The 17814-nt window shown below is 46.0% G+C and overlaps 1 protein-coding gene across 1 annotated transcript in view; it reads left to right on the top strand.

Annotated features, from left to right (window-relative positions):
• ZZEF1 (zinc finger ZZ-type and EF-hand domain containing 1) overlaps positions 1-6965 on the top strand; it is a 107375-nt gene extending 100410 nt beyond the window's left edge. The window contains exons 53-55 of the mRNA XM_063109531.1: positions 1237-1390; positions 2468-2539; positions 4392-6965. Of these exons, the coding sequence (XP_062965601.1) occupies positions 1237-1390; positions 2468-2539; positions 4392-4472 (307 nt within the window). The 3' untranslated portion in view covers positions 4473-6965. The remainder of the gene's footprint in view (positions 1-1236; positions 1391-2467; positions 2540-4391) is intronic.
• The last annotated feature ends 10849 nt before the right edge of the window (positions 6966-17814 follow it).

Raw genomic sequence — 17814 nt, 5'->3', positions numbered from 1 at the left:
ACTTGTACAACATTTTATTAGATTTATTCCTAGGTATTTAATGGTTTTAATTTTATTATAATTGATATTTTAAAAATTTTATTTTGGGGGCTAGCTGGTTAGCTCAGTTGGTTAGAGCATGGTGCTGATAACACCATGGTCAAGGGTTCGGATCCTCATACCAACCAGCCACCAAAAAAAAAAAAAAAAAATTTGTTTTTGCTCATATATAATTAGTTTTTGTATATTGCCCTTGCATCCAGTGACCTTGCTAAATTTGTTAATTCTTAATGCGTTATCTGTAGATTATCCAGTACCAAGTCATGTCATCTATAAATAATGAGCTTTATTTCTTCCTCTTGAGCCTGTTTTTTGCCTTTTGACTAGCCAGGGTCTCCAGTATAGCGTTGACTAGAAGTGGGAACTATAGACATAATTGCCATATCCTCTTCTCAGAGGGAAGGTGTTGGTGATCGTGCCATACACATATCCATACACTCAGTCCCCACCCTCCCTGCTCAAACCCCCACCTAGTAGGAGTCCATTGTTCCTCTGTCCTGCATTTTTAAGGCACATAGACACACAGCGTGCCAGAGAGTGAGGTGATGATATTCAAAGTAACTGGTTGTTTTCGCATGGAAGATGGAGCTGTCATTAAAAAGATGAAGGACACTTCAAGTCAGGGAAGAGAAAATGAGGGTGCTAGACTGGCGGCAGGGGGGAGGGGAAAGCTGGGCATGCTTGCTCTTTCTACCACGTTCTTACCTGTAACATCAGGGCTCACTTAGCCCCATGGGGGCTTAGCTGTGCACGTTTGAGCTCAGCTTCCAGTGAGAAGTGTCTGATGAGTGGTGAGCATGAAACATATAGCATCTCCACGGTCTTGGCTGGCGGGCCCTTCCTGGCTGCTGCCCGGATGCATTCCCACATTTTGGTGGCCATTGCCAACCTTCCTTCCAACAGGGACCCTCCTGCACCCTCCAACCCGAGCCTGGTGGGGACTCTCAGCATCTTTTGCCACCTTTAGCAACTTAGAGAAAAGCCAGCCTGAGGGCTTGGCCGGAGGGGCAGCTCCAGGAGAGGGATGGCAGGCAGAACCGCCACAGGCAGTCTTCTTTGCTGTTATGACTAATCCTAGCTGTGGGAGGAAGGGCTATTTTATAATCACTGTACTGGCTGTGGGAGAGGGAGGGTCTGGGCTGCAGTTCCCTTAGCTGTCACTATCTGACCTACCCCCTCCTGGGGTGCTTCCCTCAGTGACCTCTGTGACCTTGCGCTGTTGAAGCCCCTGTGGCAGCTCTTCACCCGCATGGAGTACAGCCTGTTTGAAGACGTGACACAGCCTGGCATCCTCCTCCCCCTGCACCGTGCCCTCACTGAGCTCTTCTTCGTCACTGAAAACTGTGCCCAGGTGAGGGCCCCCTGTGCCTCTCATCCCCAGGTCTGGGCAGGGGACCACGGTGGCTCCATGTGCTGCTCCGTCTGCTGCCCAGGGCGGGACTCGGGTCCCAGGTGCCGGTAGGTAGGTCTGCGCAGGGAGGCGGGCTTGGCCAGCAGCCCAAGGCCCTCACCTCTCCCCAGTCCTGGAAAGCCCTCAGGTCAGCACCAAGATCGCTTATTTGTCAGGCCTAAAGCCAAAAGGGGAAAAAAACTGCCTTGGATCAGCCCTTGACAACAGTGAGTTTGGGAAAATAAAACGAATGGTGTGTTCTTCTTCCTCTTCTTTTTTCCTCTCCTCAGCACAATAGACACATTGAATGTGAGGGATGAAATGGCCTTGCAGATTCTTTAGCTTATCCCCCTGTTTTAGTCCGTTTCTGTTGCTTATAACAAATACCTGGAACTGGGTGATTTATAAAGAAAACAAAGTTTATTGCTTATAGTGTCTGAGGTCGGGAAGTCCAAAGTCCATCTGGTGGTGGCAACAGTGCCCAAGGGGTCTGACGATGCAAGATGATGGAAGCAGAGAGAGAAAGACTCTCATCTTCTTTTAAAGCCCTCAGAACCACACCCCTGACCACCACTTTTAATCCATTCACTGCCACACGGTCCTAGAGTCCAATCACCTCTTCAAGCCTCCACCTTTCAGTTACTATAATAGGATCTCCCACCCTCTTAACAGTCACAGTGGGGGCTAAGTTTCTAATACGTAAACCCTGTGTGACACAATTCAAGCTTCAGTGAGTTTTAGGGGACATGATTCAATCCACTGCACCCCTTCACTTCATACATGAAGAAACTAGCCCAAGGAGGGGGTCCCCTGCCTGGTCACCCTGTGGGTAGATCAGGACAGAGCCCCCTGGGACCAGGCATTGGCTCCTCCTGGTCCGGCTCCTTCCATGGCTTGTGAGTGAAGCAGTGCCGTGAGGTGTCTGGCAGAGCACAGTGCTCATCCACACAAGGCTTCTGTTCTATGGGTGGGCGTCCCCTTGGTGGTGGTCTGTTAAAGCTGCCACCATCGCTCACGGAGCCTGTGCTCTCTCCCCAGGAACTCGGCTTGCTGCAGGATTACCTGCTGGCCTTAACCACTGACGACCACCTTCTCCGCTGTGCGGCACAGGTACTGCCCCCACCCTCCACAGAGCTGGGCCTCTGGGGCTGTCCTCCTGTGGTGGAGCATCACTGTCTCACCATTGCCAGGACAGAGTGTCTGTGCATCACGTCACAAGTACAGAATCCACCCAGAGTTTATGCAGAGCTTGGTTCCAACCCAGTCACTTCCTCCTGGTGCTCAGAGAGCAGGCGAGCCCATCTGTCTGTGTCATTCATGTTAAACTGTGGGGTCAGAAGACATTCGCAAAAATTTGTGTCTTTAAAACCAAAACAACATTGCCTTACATTTAATTTGGCCGGTGCCTGAAGTTTCCAAAGAGTTAGGTTTCTGATATTTTTGGATGTAATTTGCTTTCCTGGTTGGAGAACTCCTAACAGCTGTTTGGTCTCAGGAGCCTTCATGCTTTTAAATTATTGAGGATCCCAGAAAGCTTTTGGTTACGTACGTTATATACATTGATATATGCCATTAGAAATTATATTAGATTTTAAATTTAGAAATTAAAACAAAAAGTGTAAACATTTATTTATTAATTAAAAAAAACAGTAGTAAACCCATTCAGGTTAACATGAATGACATGTTTGTGAAAAACAACTCTTATTTTTCAAAACAAGATAATTATTGAGAAGGGTGGCACCATGTTGCATTTTTGCAGATCTCTTTAAAGTCTGCCTTAATAGAAGACAGCTCATATATGCTTTTCGCATCTGCTTTGCAGTCGTTCTGTTGTACTATCACACATTAGCCTCTGGAAAACCCCACTGTTTGCTTGTGAGAGAAAGAGAGGAAAAAATGAACCTTGTGGACCCCCAAAAGGGTCTCAGGAATCCCCAGGCCCCAGAGTACATTTTGAGAACCATGGACTCATAGTCTCTTGGAATACCATGGAGTGTGTGTTCCATCCCCCACAACAGACAGGTGGGACGCTGACGGGTGGGTGTCCAGCTGGGACTGCTAGCCAGGGCCCTGCCAGAGCCCAGCACTCTGTTCCTTGAATGTTTTCTCTGAATATACTGTCCTCCTGAAAAAAAGGATCTCCTTTACAGATGCATTTTTGGACGCTTAAATGTAGGACTCCCCACAGCATCTACAGAAGCGTTTGTGTGAATTCTGAGACCTGTAGGCAGTGCGGAACTCCCTTTCCTCCTAACAGCCACTACCAACATTGCCACCCCACCCCTGGTTTCATGACGTCATATAGCAGAAGTGTGATGTTGCTAGTTTGGGTGCTGAAAGCTCAGCATGGCAGTCTTGCTGTGGGTGTGTCCAGTCTCCCTGGCTCATCCCCCTCACTCTGACCCTCCCCACAGCCATCTAGCTTCCAGAGCAGTGCTCTGCCTCTTCTCCCTGCCTTCCACCTCTCCCTGCCTTCCACCTCTCCCTGCCTTCCACACCTCCACTCTCCTGAGGACCTAGCGCGAGGACCGGGCTCGGCCTGGCTTCCAGGGCATCATGTGCCCAGTGCCTTCCTGACACTGTTTTCTGGGCTCCTCTTTGGGGCCTCCAGCACTGGCTATTTGTTTCTTGTGTGTACCATGCCCTCCCCTTCTATACCTTTGTGCTGTTTTTTCCAAAGAGCTCTCCCAGACCTCTAGCAGAAAGCGTTCCCTGCCCACCCAGCCTTCTGGGGCAGTGATGACTTTTGCCCTGCATTTGGAGTTTTCATGTGGTCTTGATAGCTTTTTAGCTCTTGCCGTAGCCTCTGGTCCTCCGGATGTGGCCAGACACATCTGGCTTATCTTAGGGCAACCCCTCCCCACTTCCTCAGTGCTCAGCTGAGGGTCTTGTTCAGCAGTACTCAGTGAGGGAGCAGGGGAATGACTCTTGACACTGGCGACTACTCTTTCTCCCTCCACAGGCTCTGCAGAACATTGCTGCCATCAGCCTGGCCATCAACTACCCAAACAAGGCGACTCGCCTCTGGAATGTCGAATGTTAGCCCTTGGCGTGGCATGCATGAGACTAGGTCATTTGCCCATAGGGATTTTAGAGCAGACTCTAAACTCATTCAGGAAAATTCCTGTGGTGTCAGTGCCCAGCTCTCCCTGAGCTCACTTCTACTCCAATTAGGATGCCAAGCAGCCGCATCTCCAAGAACTCCCATGTGTAGGCTAGACACGTGCACATACCCATGTAGCATGTGAGAATGAGCACAGCAGTGCAGAATTGCTCAGAAGGGTGGGCAGGAGGCCCTTGAGAAGGTTCGGAAACCAGCCTTCTCCAGGGTCTGTCCCTGCGGAAGCCATAGGCCCAAGAAGACCTGAACACAGCCTCTCTGGAAAGGTTTCTGTCTCAGTTGAGCTGGAACTGTGTGCACCTGCCTTCTGGTGAAGGCACAGTCTGCCTGGAGGCACTGTTCTCAGCAAGATCTCCAGCAGCAGTGGCCTGGCCTGGGAGCTCCTCTTTGCTTTTGCTTCTTGATACTGGGAAATCCAAACCAAACCAAATCTGGTGAGAGCCCCTCCTGGTCACCACCCATCAAGCATTCAGTACGAGACCAGGTGTTGAGCTGGCTCCCTGCGCACCAAGAGAGCTCCTCGGGGAGAGCAAGTGCCCTTGGGAACAGCCACAGGCTGCCTGTGTGCCTCCACTCACTCGCCGGCTCCAGCACATCATAGTTTTCAGTTGTTGTTTTAACATATTTCAGTTTCCACCTCATGTTTTTAGAACAGAACCACACTGACTCCCTTGAGAGGGCGTCAAGGGAATGGCCAGTGGACCGGTCATTCCGGAGACAAATTGGTTTGTGTGAAAGTAGCAGAACTTGAGGAATACAATTTAGCTTCTGTACCTAAGAGTAAGTGTTATCAGAGGATATCATATTCTAGGAGTAAAAAGGAACCAAACCCACATGATTTTATTTCCGCTCGATGGTCATGGTAATACGTCATATCCATCCTCTGGGACTCTGCGTGGTTATTTGGCTGTCACTTGTCTAGCATAACTACATTAGTTCTAGTGAGTGCTGTTTTTCATTTTTCTTTTTATGGTTTTAGTCTTGCCTTGAAGTGCTGCTGATGATGATTCTCTTTCCAGAGCCATGCTGGGCTGGCATGTGGACTGTGTCCCAGCCATAGTAGGACTTGTGGGAATGAAGAATGCCTGAGGCAGCAGCCATTTAAGGGTGGGTGTCTGGGCCAGAGCACGTCCTACAACACAAGGCCAAACCCAAGGAAGGGTCATCACAGCCAAGGCTGAACTTGACGAGATAGGCATCACCATGGCCCAGTACACCCTTTGCTTCTAAAGACCCCTCTGTAGGGTCTGCAGTGGTCTGGATTGGAACGGCCCGAGTCTGCACGTCTGGGAGCACCTTCCTGCAAGAGCGCTTTTGCCTTCTGGGTCAGGAGGCCAAGGTGCAGAGACCTTTGCAGCCCTAGAATTTGGTTCTCAGCCAACCCCAGGGAGCAGGTAGGACCACCTGGGGATGGGACGGGAGCAGGAGTCAAAGGAGACAGCAACAAATGGGGCAGGGCCTGAAACTCGTGCCGTGAGGCCCACTGGCCTGATTCCCGCAGTGTTGGGATAGGAAGAGGCAGGTGTTGCTAGCTTGGTGGAAATCCCTTTTCCTTTGCTCTTTGCCAAACCAATTTTTGTGAGCTGCCTGCATCCCCAGCCCCATGTTCTGTGCCTCTTAGACCCAATGTAGGTCTCACGGCAAGGGGTTTCCTGAGAAGGGAATCAGAGAGAACATGTCCTGGTGCTTGGGGAAAAGGCTACGCTGCAGGCTCAGACTCACTGACGAGTCTTGGGGATAGATGAGATGGCACCACCTGCACCCTCCACACCTTGGCCTGAGTGAAGCCAGGCAGACAGCGGGCCAGGGGTTCCCCCATGGCAGTGGCCACCCGCTCTACTCCCCACCCTCCCATCAGGAAGCTCAGTTGTAAATAAATGCTGGACTTCTCGTAGCCTCTCTTCATAGCCCACCTTGCTCTTTCAGTCTCTCTGTACTTCAGTTTGCGTAGAACCAGCCTAAGTTTTCCCTGGGCACCTCAGCTGCTCTCCTCGCCTGGTCCCTGCAGCACTCTGCCACCCCTGCTTCCGGCCACTGGGTGGCGCCACTGAGCCAGGCCCACTCCCGTCCTGGTCCCCACAGGAGCTGCAGCCCAAAGGATTTCCATCAAGACTAACATCCCCTTGACCCTTCTTAGGAGGCAGAACTGCCAGGAATATGCTAAAACTGGCAGGAATACAGGTGTGGTGGAAACATGTGCCTAATCCATAAAGAAATCATATATATTGTACAAACAGACACTGTTCCTAACGAGAGGAGTGACGTATTTTCATCATCGTTTTTAATTTGTTTTCTTACGGGTTTACGATTTTGAATTTTTCTTATTTGGTTGAAAGAATTTTGATTATATCAGCTGAGTGAGTTCAGCCTGTAAAAAGGATGTTAAGTTGTAGGTAAAAATGTGCAAATGAAGAGAAATATATTGTACAAATTCTATATAAAAAGGTACAATTGCGTGTGGACTCCTTTTTCTCCTCCTTCCCCTCCTCCTGTTTCTCTTGTGAACATTATACTTGGAGTTTCTACCAAACCCAAACTCAAAGGATTTATGGAATCCCAAGGCCTCAGGGTTGAAAGGAACCAGAAAAGTTCTCTGGTCCCATCCTCTGAGTGTCACTTGAACTGCTCTGTGGCCCCCAGTGAGGGGCTGCTCCCTCCCTTCCTGCCTCCCTCTCCAGGGGTCACACACACGTGTGGCATCCCCAAGTGGGCTCCTCTCCAACTTTACATCCCCAACCCCACCCCGCCCGTCCTTGCCTTCTAGTACCCGCAGGACACTGCAGCCAACCAAGAGGAGGAAGGCAGGGGTCAAACCATAGGTCCCACTGCTCTGCAGGGCAGGTTTCCTTCTTGCCGGCTCTGGACGCTGCTGCTTACTAAACTGAAGGCTGAGGTTCGCAGTCCTTGCACCTCACTCTTCCTCCTCCTCAGTCTTCCTCCCTTGCACCTCTGCTTTGCCAGGTGCTGCTCTGCCCCCTTCTCAGACACACTCCTGGGGCCAGGGGAAGGCTGTCCTGCAATTAGAGAAGAGTGCCTTCCTGGTGGACTGTATTAGTTCGTTTTTGTGTTGCTATATCAGGACACCTGAGACTGGGTAATTTATAAAGAACAGGTTTACTTGGCTCATGATTCTGGGACAGCTGCGTCTGGCATGGGCCTCAGGCTGCTTCTACTCACAGCAAAAAGCAACAGGCGGCCGGCAGGTACAAGCAGATCACATGGCAAGAGGAAGCAAGAGAGAGAGGAGGTGCCAGAGTCTTATAAACAACCAGCTCTCACGGGAACTAATACAGTGAGAACTCACTACCCACTACCCCCCAAGGTGTTAATCTATTCATGAGGGATCTGCCCCCATGACCCAAACCACTACCAACATTGCAGTGTTGGGGATCAGTCCCCCTAAAGCCCCAAACTGCCTTCTGGGGAGCCCCAGGCAGGGGTCTGGACCTAGCCTCAGCCTCACCATCGCTGAAGCCGGAGGGAGGCCTGGTTCCACGGGAGGCTCTGCAGAATGGGCACTCCTGAGTGCTGTGCAGCCCGAGTCCCCCTGGAGGCCCAGCGCTAACAGTTTCTCACCTCACCTTGTCACCTGAGCACACTTTACTCTGAAAAGCAGGTCTATCCTTCTGAGCTCTGCCCTGCTGGCATGCCTGGCCGCCCTTGCTCAGCTGGAAGACAGGAGCAGAGGTGCAAGGGTACCGCTGAGCCTAACCCACGAGAGGAAGGTCATGGAGGAACGGGCAATTTGAACCCAAGCTTTTAGAACTGGAGAGAGTTAACCAGCCGAGCCCCTTATAAGATGAGGAGCCGGAAGCTGTGAGAGGTCCCTTGGGGTTGCACAGGGAATGACGTGGAGCAGGCTCGGCCCGACACCATAGCCACATTTTTGACCCAAATTTGTGCAACAGTTTAGCTTTGGAGGTTGAAATGTCATGGCTGTTCTCACTGCATTCCTGTGAACAGCATATGGAAAGGAAATACGTAAAAATTCCTGAGACAAAAGGGCCTCTTGGAGGCCCCAGCCAAGCCAGGTGGCATCCGGTCGCACCCGGTCGCACCACTACCCAGTTCTCCTTTCCAGGGATTCTCCCAGGTGTGGCTCTGCTCACTCTGCTCAGACTTTAGGTCTGGAGGCGCCGTCCCAGGATTCGCTGGGATTTCTTCCATTGCAAATTATACTCACTCCAAGCTAACTTAATTTAAAAGGACTGATTGACTTACAAAACTGAAAAGCCCAAGGGTTGCATCTGGCTCCAGGCAAAGCCGAGTTCCAGAGGCTCAAAGATGTCGGGCCTGTCTAACTCTCCCTGCCCTCCATCCCCACCCCTCCCCCCTCCGTCCACATGCCCTGCTTCCCTCCTGAGCTTTCACTAAGGTGAAGGTGAATGTGGAAGTACTAGGTGGTGGTTCTCTGCTCCTTTTCCACCTGGCCGCTGACCAACACCCAGGGGAGAAAGCTTCTCACTATCTCTTCGTGTGAGGCTTCCCTAGGCTGTTAACTGATGTCTTCTAGCCATGATTTAACTTTTTAAAAAGCTGCTTTGGGGCCGGCCCGTGGCTCACTCGGGAGAGTGCGGTGCTGGTGGCACCAAGGCCCCGGGTTCGGATCCCATATATGGATGGCCGGTTCGCTCACTGGCTGAGCGTGGTGCTGACAACACCAAGTCAAGGGTTAAGATCCCCTTACCGGTCATCTTTTAAAAAAAATAAATAAAAAAAAAATAAAAAAATAAAAATAAAAAGCTGCTTGGGAGACCCATGTGTCTGCAGATTGTCATCTCAGAGCCACAGAGCGACACAGCACCATGACAACTGGGCAGAAGTGCGCCTAGGACATCCCCCCGCAGCCACTGTGAGTCACGTCTGCTCGACCCTCACCTGCTCTGCCAGGCAAGGTGCCCCCGAATGTGGCGGGCAGCATAGCTATGAGTGAGTGTGGAAATTTACAGCAGAGGTGGAGAGAGACATCTTATAACAACTGATTTAAAAACGAAGTCAAATGGAAAAGAACAAGCACAAGTATATCGAGCAGACGCAAACAAAATTAGGGTCATTTAATACCTGACGATATAATTCGACAAAATTAAACAACAGAAGGTCATTTCATGTATCGATATTTTCTGTGGATAAGGAGTGTAATTTGTAACAAAAAATACAACGCTTTTCTGCACCAAATTCCACAAGAAATTACATCAGGCAAAACTTGCTAGAAATGTTTGGAGAATTAAGCAAGCTCCAGAGTAATGGGAGGCAGCATCTTTCTCAATTGCTAACGGGTTGTTTGTTAAAAAAAAATAAATAAATGAGTAGTACTAGAGAGAATGTGAACAGCAACGTTGTAAGGAAGACTTCATAACAAAACTGTTCTCTGAGATGGCTCTGTGGGGAGGGAATCTCCCGAGAAGAGGGGTGGTTGGCCCTCACAGGCCTGCCTCCTGTCCCTGAGGGCCCCTTCCTGGCAGAGGGTGGGGGAATAGCTCCAGGGCCCCAGTGGCCATTGCCCCTCGGGCTGCGTATGGACACAGCATTTACCTTACTGCTTGTATTAGTCAGGGTTCTCCAGAGAGACAGAATCAATAGGATATGTTATAATTATATGAGAGGGATTATTAGGGGAATTAGCTCACGTGACTATGAAGAAAAGTCCCACGATAAGCCGTCTACAAACTGGATGCCGGTAGCGTGGCTCAGTCCAAGTCCAAAGGCCTCAGAACCAGGGAAGCTGATGGTGTCCTTGGTGTAAGTTCTGGAACCCAAAAGCTGAAGAGTCTCGAGCTCTGATGTCCACAGACGGGACAGAAGAGTGTATCCCAGCTCCAGCAGATCCAGAGAGAGAGCTTCACCTCTCCTCTGTCTTTTGTTCTCTCTGGACCCCCAGTGGATTGGATGGTTCCCACCCACACTGAGGGTGGGTCTTTCCCATCCAGGCCACTCAGACTCTCATACTGATCTCTGCTGGAAACACCCTCATGGACACACCTGAAAAGATTGCTTTACCAGGTTCCTCAGCATTCCTTCCTCGAACCAAGTTGACGTCTAGAATTAACCTTCGCACTGCCCATAGCACAAACAGGCTGAGAAGCTCCTGAAGGCTTGTCAGATGGTCAAGGCAGAACAGGCAGGAATCCCAGCACAGCCGAATTTGCAGCAGGCGACTGGCTTGCTCATGCCATCGTCAAGAGGAAGTCACTGGGAGGAAGTGTCCTCCAGGAATCTGAAGCAGAAGGAATTGCCCTTCTCACTGTCTAAAGCACCTCACACCAGCCCCTGTTCCAAGACCTCACTGTCTCTCCCGGGTCCAGTTCTTCCCAGACTGATCGACAATGGGAATGTCCAGTTCCCTTCCCTCAGCACACCCTCCACCCAACTTTACTTCATGATACCAACAAGGCAACTAACACAATCACCCACCATCTGTGTGCACAAGAGTCTTATAGCAGCTAATGACACTGATCTATTCTTGAGTGTGGGCATGTGTCTGTGCTGGTGTGTGAATACGCATATTTTGTACCCCATAGACAAGCCTTTTTCCAGTGTGCATGGGAGAGGCATAAAATTGGCTCCCATTTCTGTCCAATGTATTTATTAGATATGCCTCTTTTGATACACTCTTTTAAGAGGAACTGATCCTATTCCTAGCCCAGCTGGAGGGGTAAGAAAGTAGCCAACCCCCAAGGCCACACAGGTGATTAGGTCAGGAGTGAACACTTGACCCAAGCTAGGGCAATCAGATCCTTTTGGAATTTTGGATTCTAGGACACAAAGACTGTGGAAAACCCTGGATCTAAAGAGTTACATAAGATTGGGGCTGTTGGTCATGGTGAACCATGTTCAAGCAAAGGAAGCTAATCTATAGAGTAGATATTGGAGCAGGTGAGGAGAGAGAAATAAGAAATTCCCAGCACTAGAGTAGCTGCCTACTACTTTCTTGTTCCCTTGAAGTCCAGCTATAGTTTGTTCATTTCATCTTAGTGAGCGTCTCCCTTTTTACTTGAGTTAATGCGAGTGGGTTTCTCAGTGAACGTTTAAAAAACAAATCGGGTGATAGAAATGTTCTTAAATTAGATAGTGATATAGTGGTAGTGGTTGCACAACATAGTGAATATACTAAAACGAGTGAATTGTATTTCACTTTTAAATGGTGAATTTTATGTTATGTAAATTGTATCTCAATAAAAATTTAAAGCAGAAATCACATGCCATAAAACCAGATGTCATTAATGAAAGGTTTAGAAATTCAACCATCTGGACAAGGAAAGGGAAGGGAAGAAAACTATCCTAGAGCATTCTTTGATCAGAAAAAAAAAGAATCCAAACAACAATTGCACATTATTTTGAAATTAATGACTAAGAAATATATAAATATTGTGTATATGGTGTGTGGAGATTATATTGTGTGTGGTCAGCTTTATTTAAGGAAAATCATAACTATAAGTGCATTCTAATTAACATAAAGAAAGCAAAATTAAAAGAATAAATATTTATGCCAAGAAGTTAGAAATCAAAAAGATAAACATAGACAACGTTTGTGAATGTATGAGAATTAGAGATAAATTAATGAATTAGAACAAAGAAAAGTAGCAAAGTGGATAAATGTGGGTCCTAGATGTGTTGGTCACAATGCTGACACGCTCACCATCCTTCCTAAAAGTGGCCACCCCATCTCTGTCTCTCTGCTGAAGGAGCCAACCCTGGGCTATTCCTTAAACAAGGAGAGCCTCTGATGGGAACTTGAGTGAGGCTCTGACCAAGGGAGGCCCATGGACAGCAAGGTACAAAGAGCTACACAACAGAGGCAATGGCAACTAGTATGACAGCAAAGCTTGAAGCCATAAAAGAGAGAGAGACAACTATGACTATACAAAAGTCAGAACTACTACAAAGGGGGTGGAGCAGAGCTAGTTGGATGGTATTTTAAAAATAAAATAATAAAGTTTGACTCCTTCCTCATACTTTATGTCAATATAAATTCCAGAAAAAGTATATACAACTGTTCAATAAACACAGCATAAGATGTATACTCCCATTTGAAAGTAAAGAAATGTAAATCAAAATAATTTTATCCGTGAGACTGACAAAAACTAGAAAATTCTACCATATACAGACCTTCTCTCACACATTGTTGGTGGATGTGCAAACTAATACAAACTTTCTGGAGGACACTTTGGCAGGATCTATCCAAATGCTAAATGCATTTAGTGTAACCCAGTAATTTCACATTCAGGAATTTCCCCTGCAGAAACACATGCACAGACGTGTATCACAATGTTCATTGTAGCTTGTTTGTAAGAGCAAAAACCAAAACCAAAATACCACAAATGGAGGATCGAATAAGTAAGCTATGGAGAGTTCCATCTTCAGCATGACAGCATTAAGAGCTCCAGAGACCCACTTCCCAGCAAAACTAGTAGAAATTAATTTAAAACACACACTCTTTCTCTCTCTTAAACCTGGGAATGGTCCTAAGGACATATGCCAAATAAAGAAATGCATATTCAAGACAATCTACTAAAATTCAGTAAGAACAGTGAAAGTATATACAGAATATCAAGAAGTGTAGAAATTACTTTTTAAAAGAACCTAACAGAAATTCTGGAGTTGATAAGGGCAATAATTGAAATGAAAAATTCACTAGAGAGGTTCAACAGTAGATTTGAACTGACAGAAGAAAGAATTAGCAGAATCGAAGATAAATCAGTAGAGATTATGTAGCCTGAAGAACAGAGAGAATAAAAGAATAAAGGAAAATGAACAGAGCCTCAGAGAAGTGTGGGATATCATGAGGCACACCAATATACGTGAAATGGGAATACCAGAAGGATAGGAGAGAGAGAAAGAGGAAGAAAAATGTGGCTGAAAACTTCTCAAATTTATTGAAAAACAACCTACACCTTCAGGAATCTCAATGAACTCCAAGTAGAATGAACACAAAGAGATCCACAAGAGAAACATCACAATAAAACTGCTGAAAGCTAAAGACAAAGAGAAAATACTGAGGGCTGGCTGGTTAGCTCAGTTGGTTAGAGTACAGCCTTATAACACCAAGGTCACAGGTTTGGATCCCCATACCAGCCAATCACAAAAAACAAACAAAAAACCAGAACAATATTGAAAGCATCAAGAAAAAAATGACTTGTCACTTACAAGGTAATCACAATAAGATTAAGAGCTGAACTTATCGGAAGCAATGGAAATCAGAAGGCAGTGGGAGAACATATTCAAAGTGCCCAAAGGAGAAAACCATCAACCAAGAATGTTATATCCAACAAAGCTACCGTTCAAAAATTAATGCAAAATAAAGACATTTCCAATTAAACAAAAGTTGAGTGAATTTGTTCCTAGCAGACTGGGCTTACAAGGAATACTAAAGGAAGTTCTTCAGGCTAAAAGCAAGTGATCACAGATGGCAATTTGAATTCACATGAACAAACAAAGAACAGTGGTAAAGGTAATTATGCAATTCTAAAAGACACTATAAATGCATATTTTCTCCTTTTCTTAACCAATTTAAAAAGCAACCATATAAAACAATATGTATATATTGTATTGTTGGACCTATTACATATAGAAATGCAATAGATTTGTCAATAGCAAGATAAGGGAGGTGGGTGGGTGCAAAGCTGTACTGGGCTATGGAAGTGACTCCAGATGGTAACTCAAACCCGCAGGAATAAACAAAGAGAACTAAAAATGATAATATGTACTTGCTCTCATTTCTTCTCTCAGTTTCTGTAAAGGACAAAGTTATATATATAATAAAATAATAATTATAACAATTTATTGTTGGGGTTGAACATTTATAGATATAATATGTATCACAATAATTCCACCAAAGAAGAGGAAAGGGAACATAGCTATATAGGGGCAATGTTCTATATAGTACTACAATTAAAGTTAGTATAAATCTAAAGCTGATTCTGATAAGATGTGTATACAGTAAGCCTAGACCAGCAACTGTATTAGTCCACTTCTGTTGCTTATAACAAAATACCTGAACTAAGTAATTGGTAAGAAAATGAAATTTATTGTTTACAGTTTTAGAGGCTGGGAAGTCCAAAGTCCAGGGATCACAGCTGGTGAGGGCCTTGTCCTGATGGAGACAGTGTCACAGGGGTTTCACAGGGCGGAATGGTGGAGCAGAGAGAGAGACTAACCTCATTCACTTTCCTTTTAAAGCCACCAGAACCATTCCCATTATTCCAAGAATGGATCAATCCACTCACAAGGGTACAGTCCTCACAGTCCAATCACCTGTCCAAGGCCCCACCTTTCATTTACCATAATAGGATTTCCCAACCTCTGAACACCATCATAGTGGGGGCCAAGTTTCTAATACCTGGAACTTTGGGGGACACAATTTAAGATTCAGTGAGTTTTGGGGGATGTTCAATCAACCGCAACAACTAAGGAAATAATGCACAAAATATAGTGAAAAAATCATTAAGAAATGTAAATACTACATTCGATAATATTCACTTAATGCAGAAGAAAGCAGTGAAGTAGAAACAAAGGAACAAAAAAGACACGAGACCTATGGAAAACAAAAACTAAAATGGCAAGACAGCTGGCAGGAGCACAGGGATCTCAGGAGCAAAGGGCATCCCCTGCCAACAGCCAGTATAAGTGCGGGGACCTCAGGAGCTGAGGGAAGTCCCTACTGACAGCAGGAGCATGGGGTGCTGTTGCACAGGCAGTCAGCTACTGCTATAGACACTGCTGCCCTGCAGGTGGCCCATGACAGCCACCATCACAGCTACCATCACTGCAAAGGATACTCTCACTGCAAGGACAGCCCACTGCCACAGCAACAGCCACTGCCACTGTGCAGGTGGCCTGCTGGCCACTTGACTGCATTGACACAGGAGGGTCACCAGTGGAGCCCAGGAAAGAGGTGAGCAAGCACAGACCTGTGGCCCAGTGGCCCAACCCACGGGGGGGGATTATGCTGCCCCCTACAGTAGCACACCTGTGGGTGGGAGGTACATATGCAGTCCACACAACTTCCTTGATCTGGGTGAGACACACACAGAACCACTGGACAATGCAGAAACCCAGGATACCCAAATAGAGTAATGAAGAAACTTTCCAACCACCACCAACCCATCCCCCAACTGGGGAAAGCAAGGACCCAGGAGGAGCCTCTGCCTGTAGGAAAGAGGAAAGAGAAACCCCACCCAGGGTCAACCTTTCAAACTGAAGAGCTTCAGTATACCACAGTGCACCCATCAGGGTCATAAGATGCTAACCGGGGTGCCAACAAGCCCACCCACAGTCACCCACCCCAGCTGAAGAGCAACAGGCCACCCCGGCACTTCTCCTAAGAACTTGAGAGCTTGCCTATATCCTCAACAACCCAACATGGTATCACTAACCTCAGCAAGGAATCACTAAGTGCCCCTGTGCCAAGGCCACAGAAGCATTCACATGCAACTCCAACATTGAATATGGCTGAAGTACCCACACAGAGACTGCACTACTGCATCTACCCAGAACCAATACTAAAACACCCTACTCAACAGTCAATATAAAACACATCTACAGGAGAAAGTCTCTCTCCTCAAAGCCCACTCCAGAGTAATAGTAGCAGCACTTGCTCTATTAGACGACCAGACATCAAATCAATGTAGAGATGCTAGAAGATACTAGAAATACAAAAAAAAAAAAAAAAAAGCAAGATGACACCACCAAAGGAATACAATAATTCTCAAGCAACACACCCCATAGAGAATGAAACCCTTCAAATCACTGAAAAGGCATTCCAAGCAACAATCTTAAGGAAACTCAATGAGATATAAGAAGACGCAGATGACACAATGAAATGAGAAAAATTATTTAGGATATAAAGGAGATTTACAAAGAGATTACAAAAGAATGTAGCAGAACTCCTGGAACTGAAGGATTCATTCAATGAAATAAAAAAACACAACCAAGAGCTTAAGCAGCAGACTAGAGCAAGGAGAAGAAAGAATTTCTGATATTGAAGACAGTCTTTTTGAAATAACCCAGGATAAAAAAAAAAATTGTTTTTAAATGAAGAAAATCTAAGAGAGCTAGCAGATAACCTTAAGTGCACAAATATCTGAATCGTGGGTGTTCCGGTAGGGGAGGAGAAAGGAAAAAGTAATGAAAACATATTCAACAAAATAATAGCAGGAAACTTTCCAGGTATAGGGAGGCACATGAACCTTCAGATCCAGAAGGCTCAAAGATCCCCAAACAGATTAAATTCAAAAAGGCTCTCTCTGACACACATTATAGTCAAACAGATTAAATTCAAAAGGGTCCTCTCTGAGACACATTATAGTCAAAATTCAAAGACAAAGAGAGAATCATAAAAACAGCAAAAGAAAAGCATCAAGTCACCTATAAGGGAGTCCCAACCAGACTAACAGCAGGCTTCTCAACAAAAACTCTACAGGCCAGAAGAGCATGAGATGATATCTTCAAAATACTAAAAGAAAAAATACTGCTAGCCAACAATACTGTGCCCAGCAAGTCTGTCTTTCAGAAATTAAGGAGAAATAGTGTATTTCCCAGACAAACAAAAACTGCAGGAGTTCATCACCACATGACCAGCCCTACAAGAAATCCTCAAGGGAGGCCTTCATCTCTAATCCAAAAAGTGATAATCACTACCATGAACATGCATGAAAGAATAAAAGCCACTAGTAGAACAAAACTGCAAACAAGAAAGAGAAAGAAACCACATCTTACCACCTCAAAAAGAAAAAAACAAAAACAAAAACAAAAACAACAAACACTGAAGAGAAATAAAAAAAGAGGAAAAAAGGAACAAAATACATTTAGAACATCCAAATGAAAATCAATAATATACCAGGAGTAAGACAGTGCCATTTAATAACAACACTAAATGTAAATGGATCAAACTTCCCACTCAAAAACACAGACCAACTGGATTAAAAAGCTAGACTCAAGTATATGCTGTCTACAAGAGACTCACCTCACCTGTAAAGAAACACACAGACTAATAGAGAAGGAATGGAAAAAGATATACCATGCAAATGGAAACCAAACATGAAAGTATCTATTCCTATATTGGATAAAACATACTTTAAACCAAAAACCATAAAAAGAGACAAAGAAGGCCATTACATAATGATAAAGGGATCTATACAGCAAGAAGACATAACAATCATAATTATATATGCATCCAACACCAGAGCACCAGGTATATAAAACAACACTATTAGACCTAAAGAAAGAGATAGATCCCAATGTGATAATAGTTGGGGACCTGAACACT

This window comes from Cynocephalus volans, chromosome 10, assembly GCF_027409185.1.
Source record: "Cynocephalus volans isolate mCynVol1 chromosome 10, mCynVol1.pri, whole genome shotgun sequence".
Classification (NCBI taxonomy): domain Eukaryota; kingdom Metazoa; phylum Chordata; class Mammalia; order Dermoptera; family Cynocephalidae; genus Cynocephalus; species Cynocephalus volans.
The sequence above is the reverse complement of the archived record's forward strand: the minus strand, read 5'-3'. Positions and strand labels throughout refer to the sequence as shown.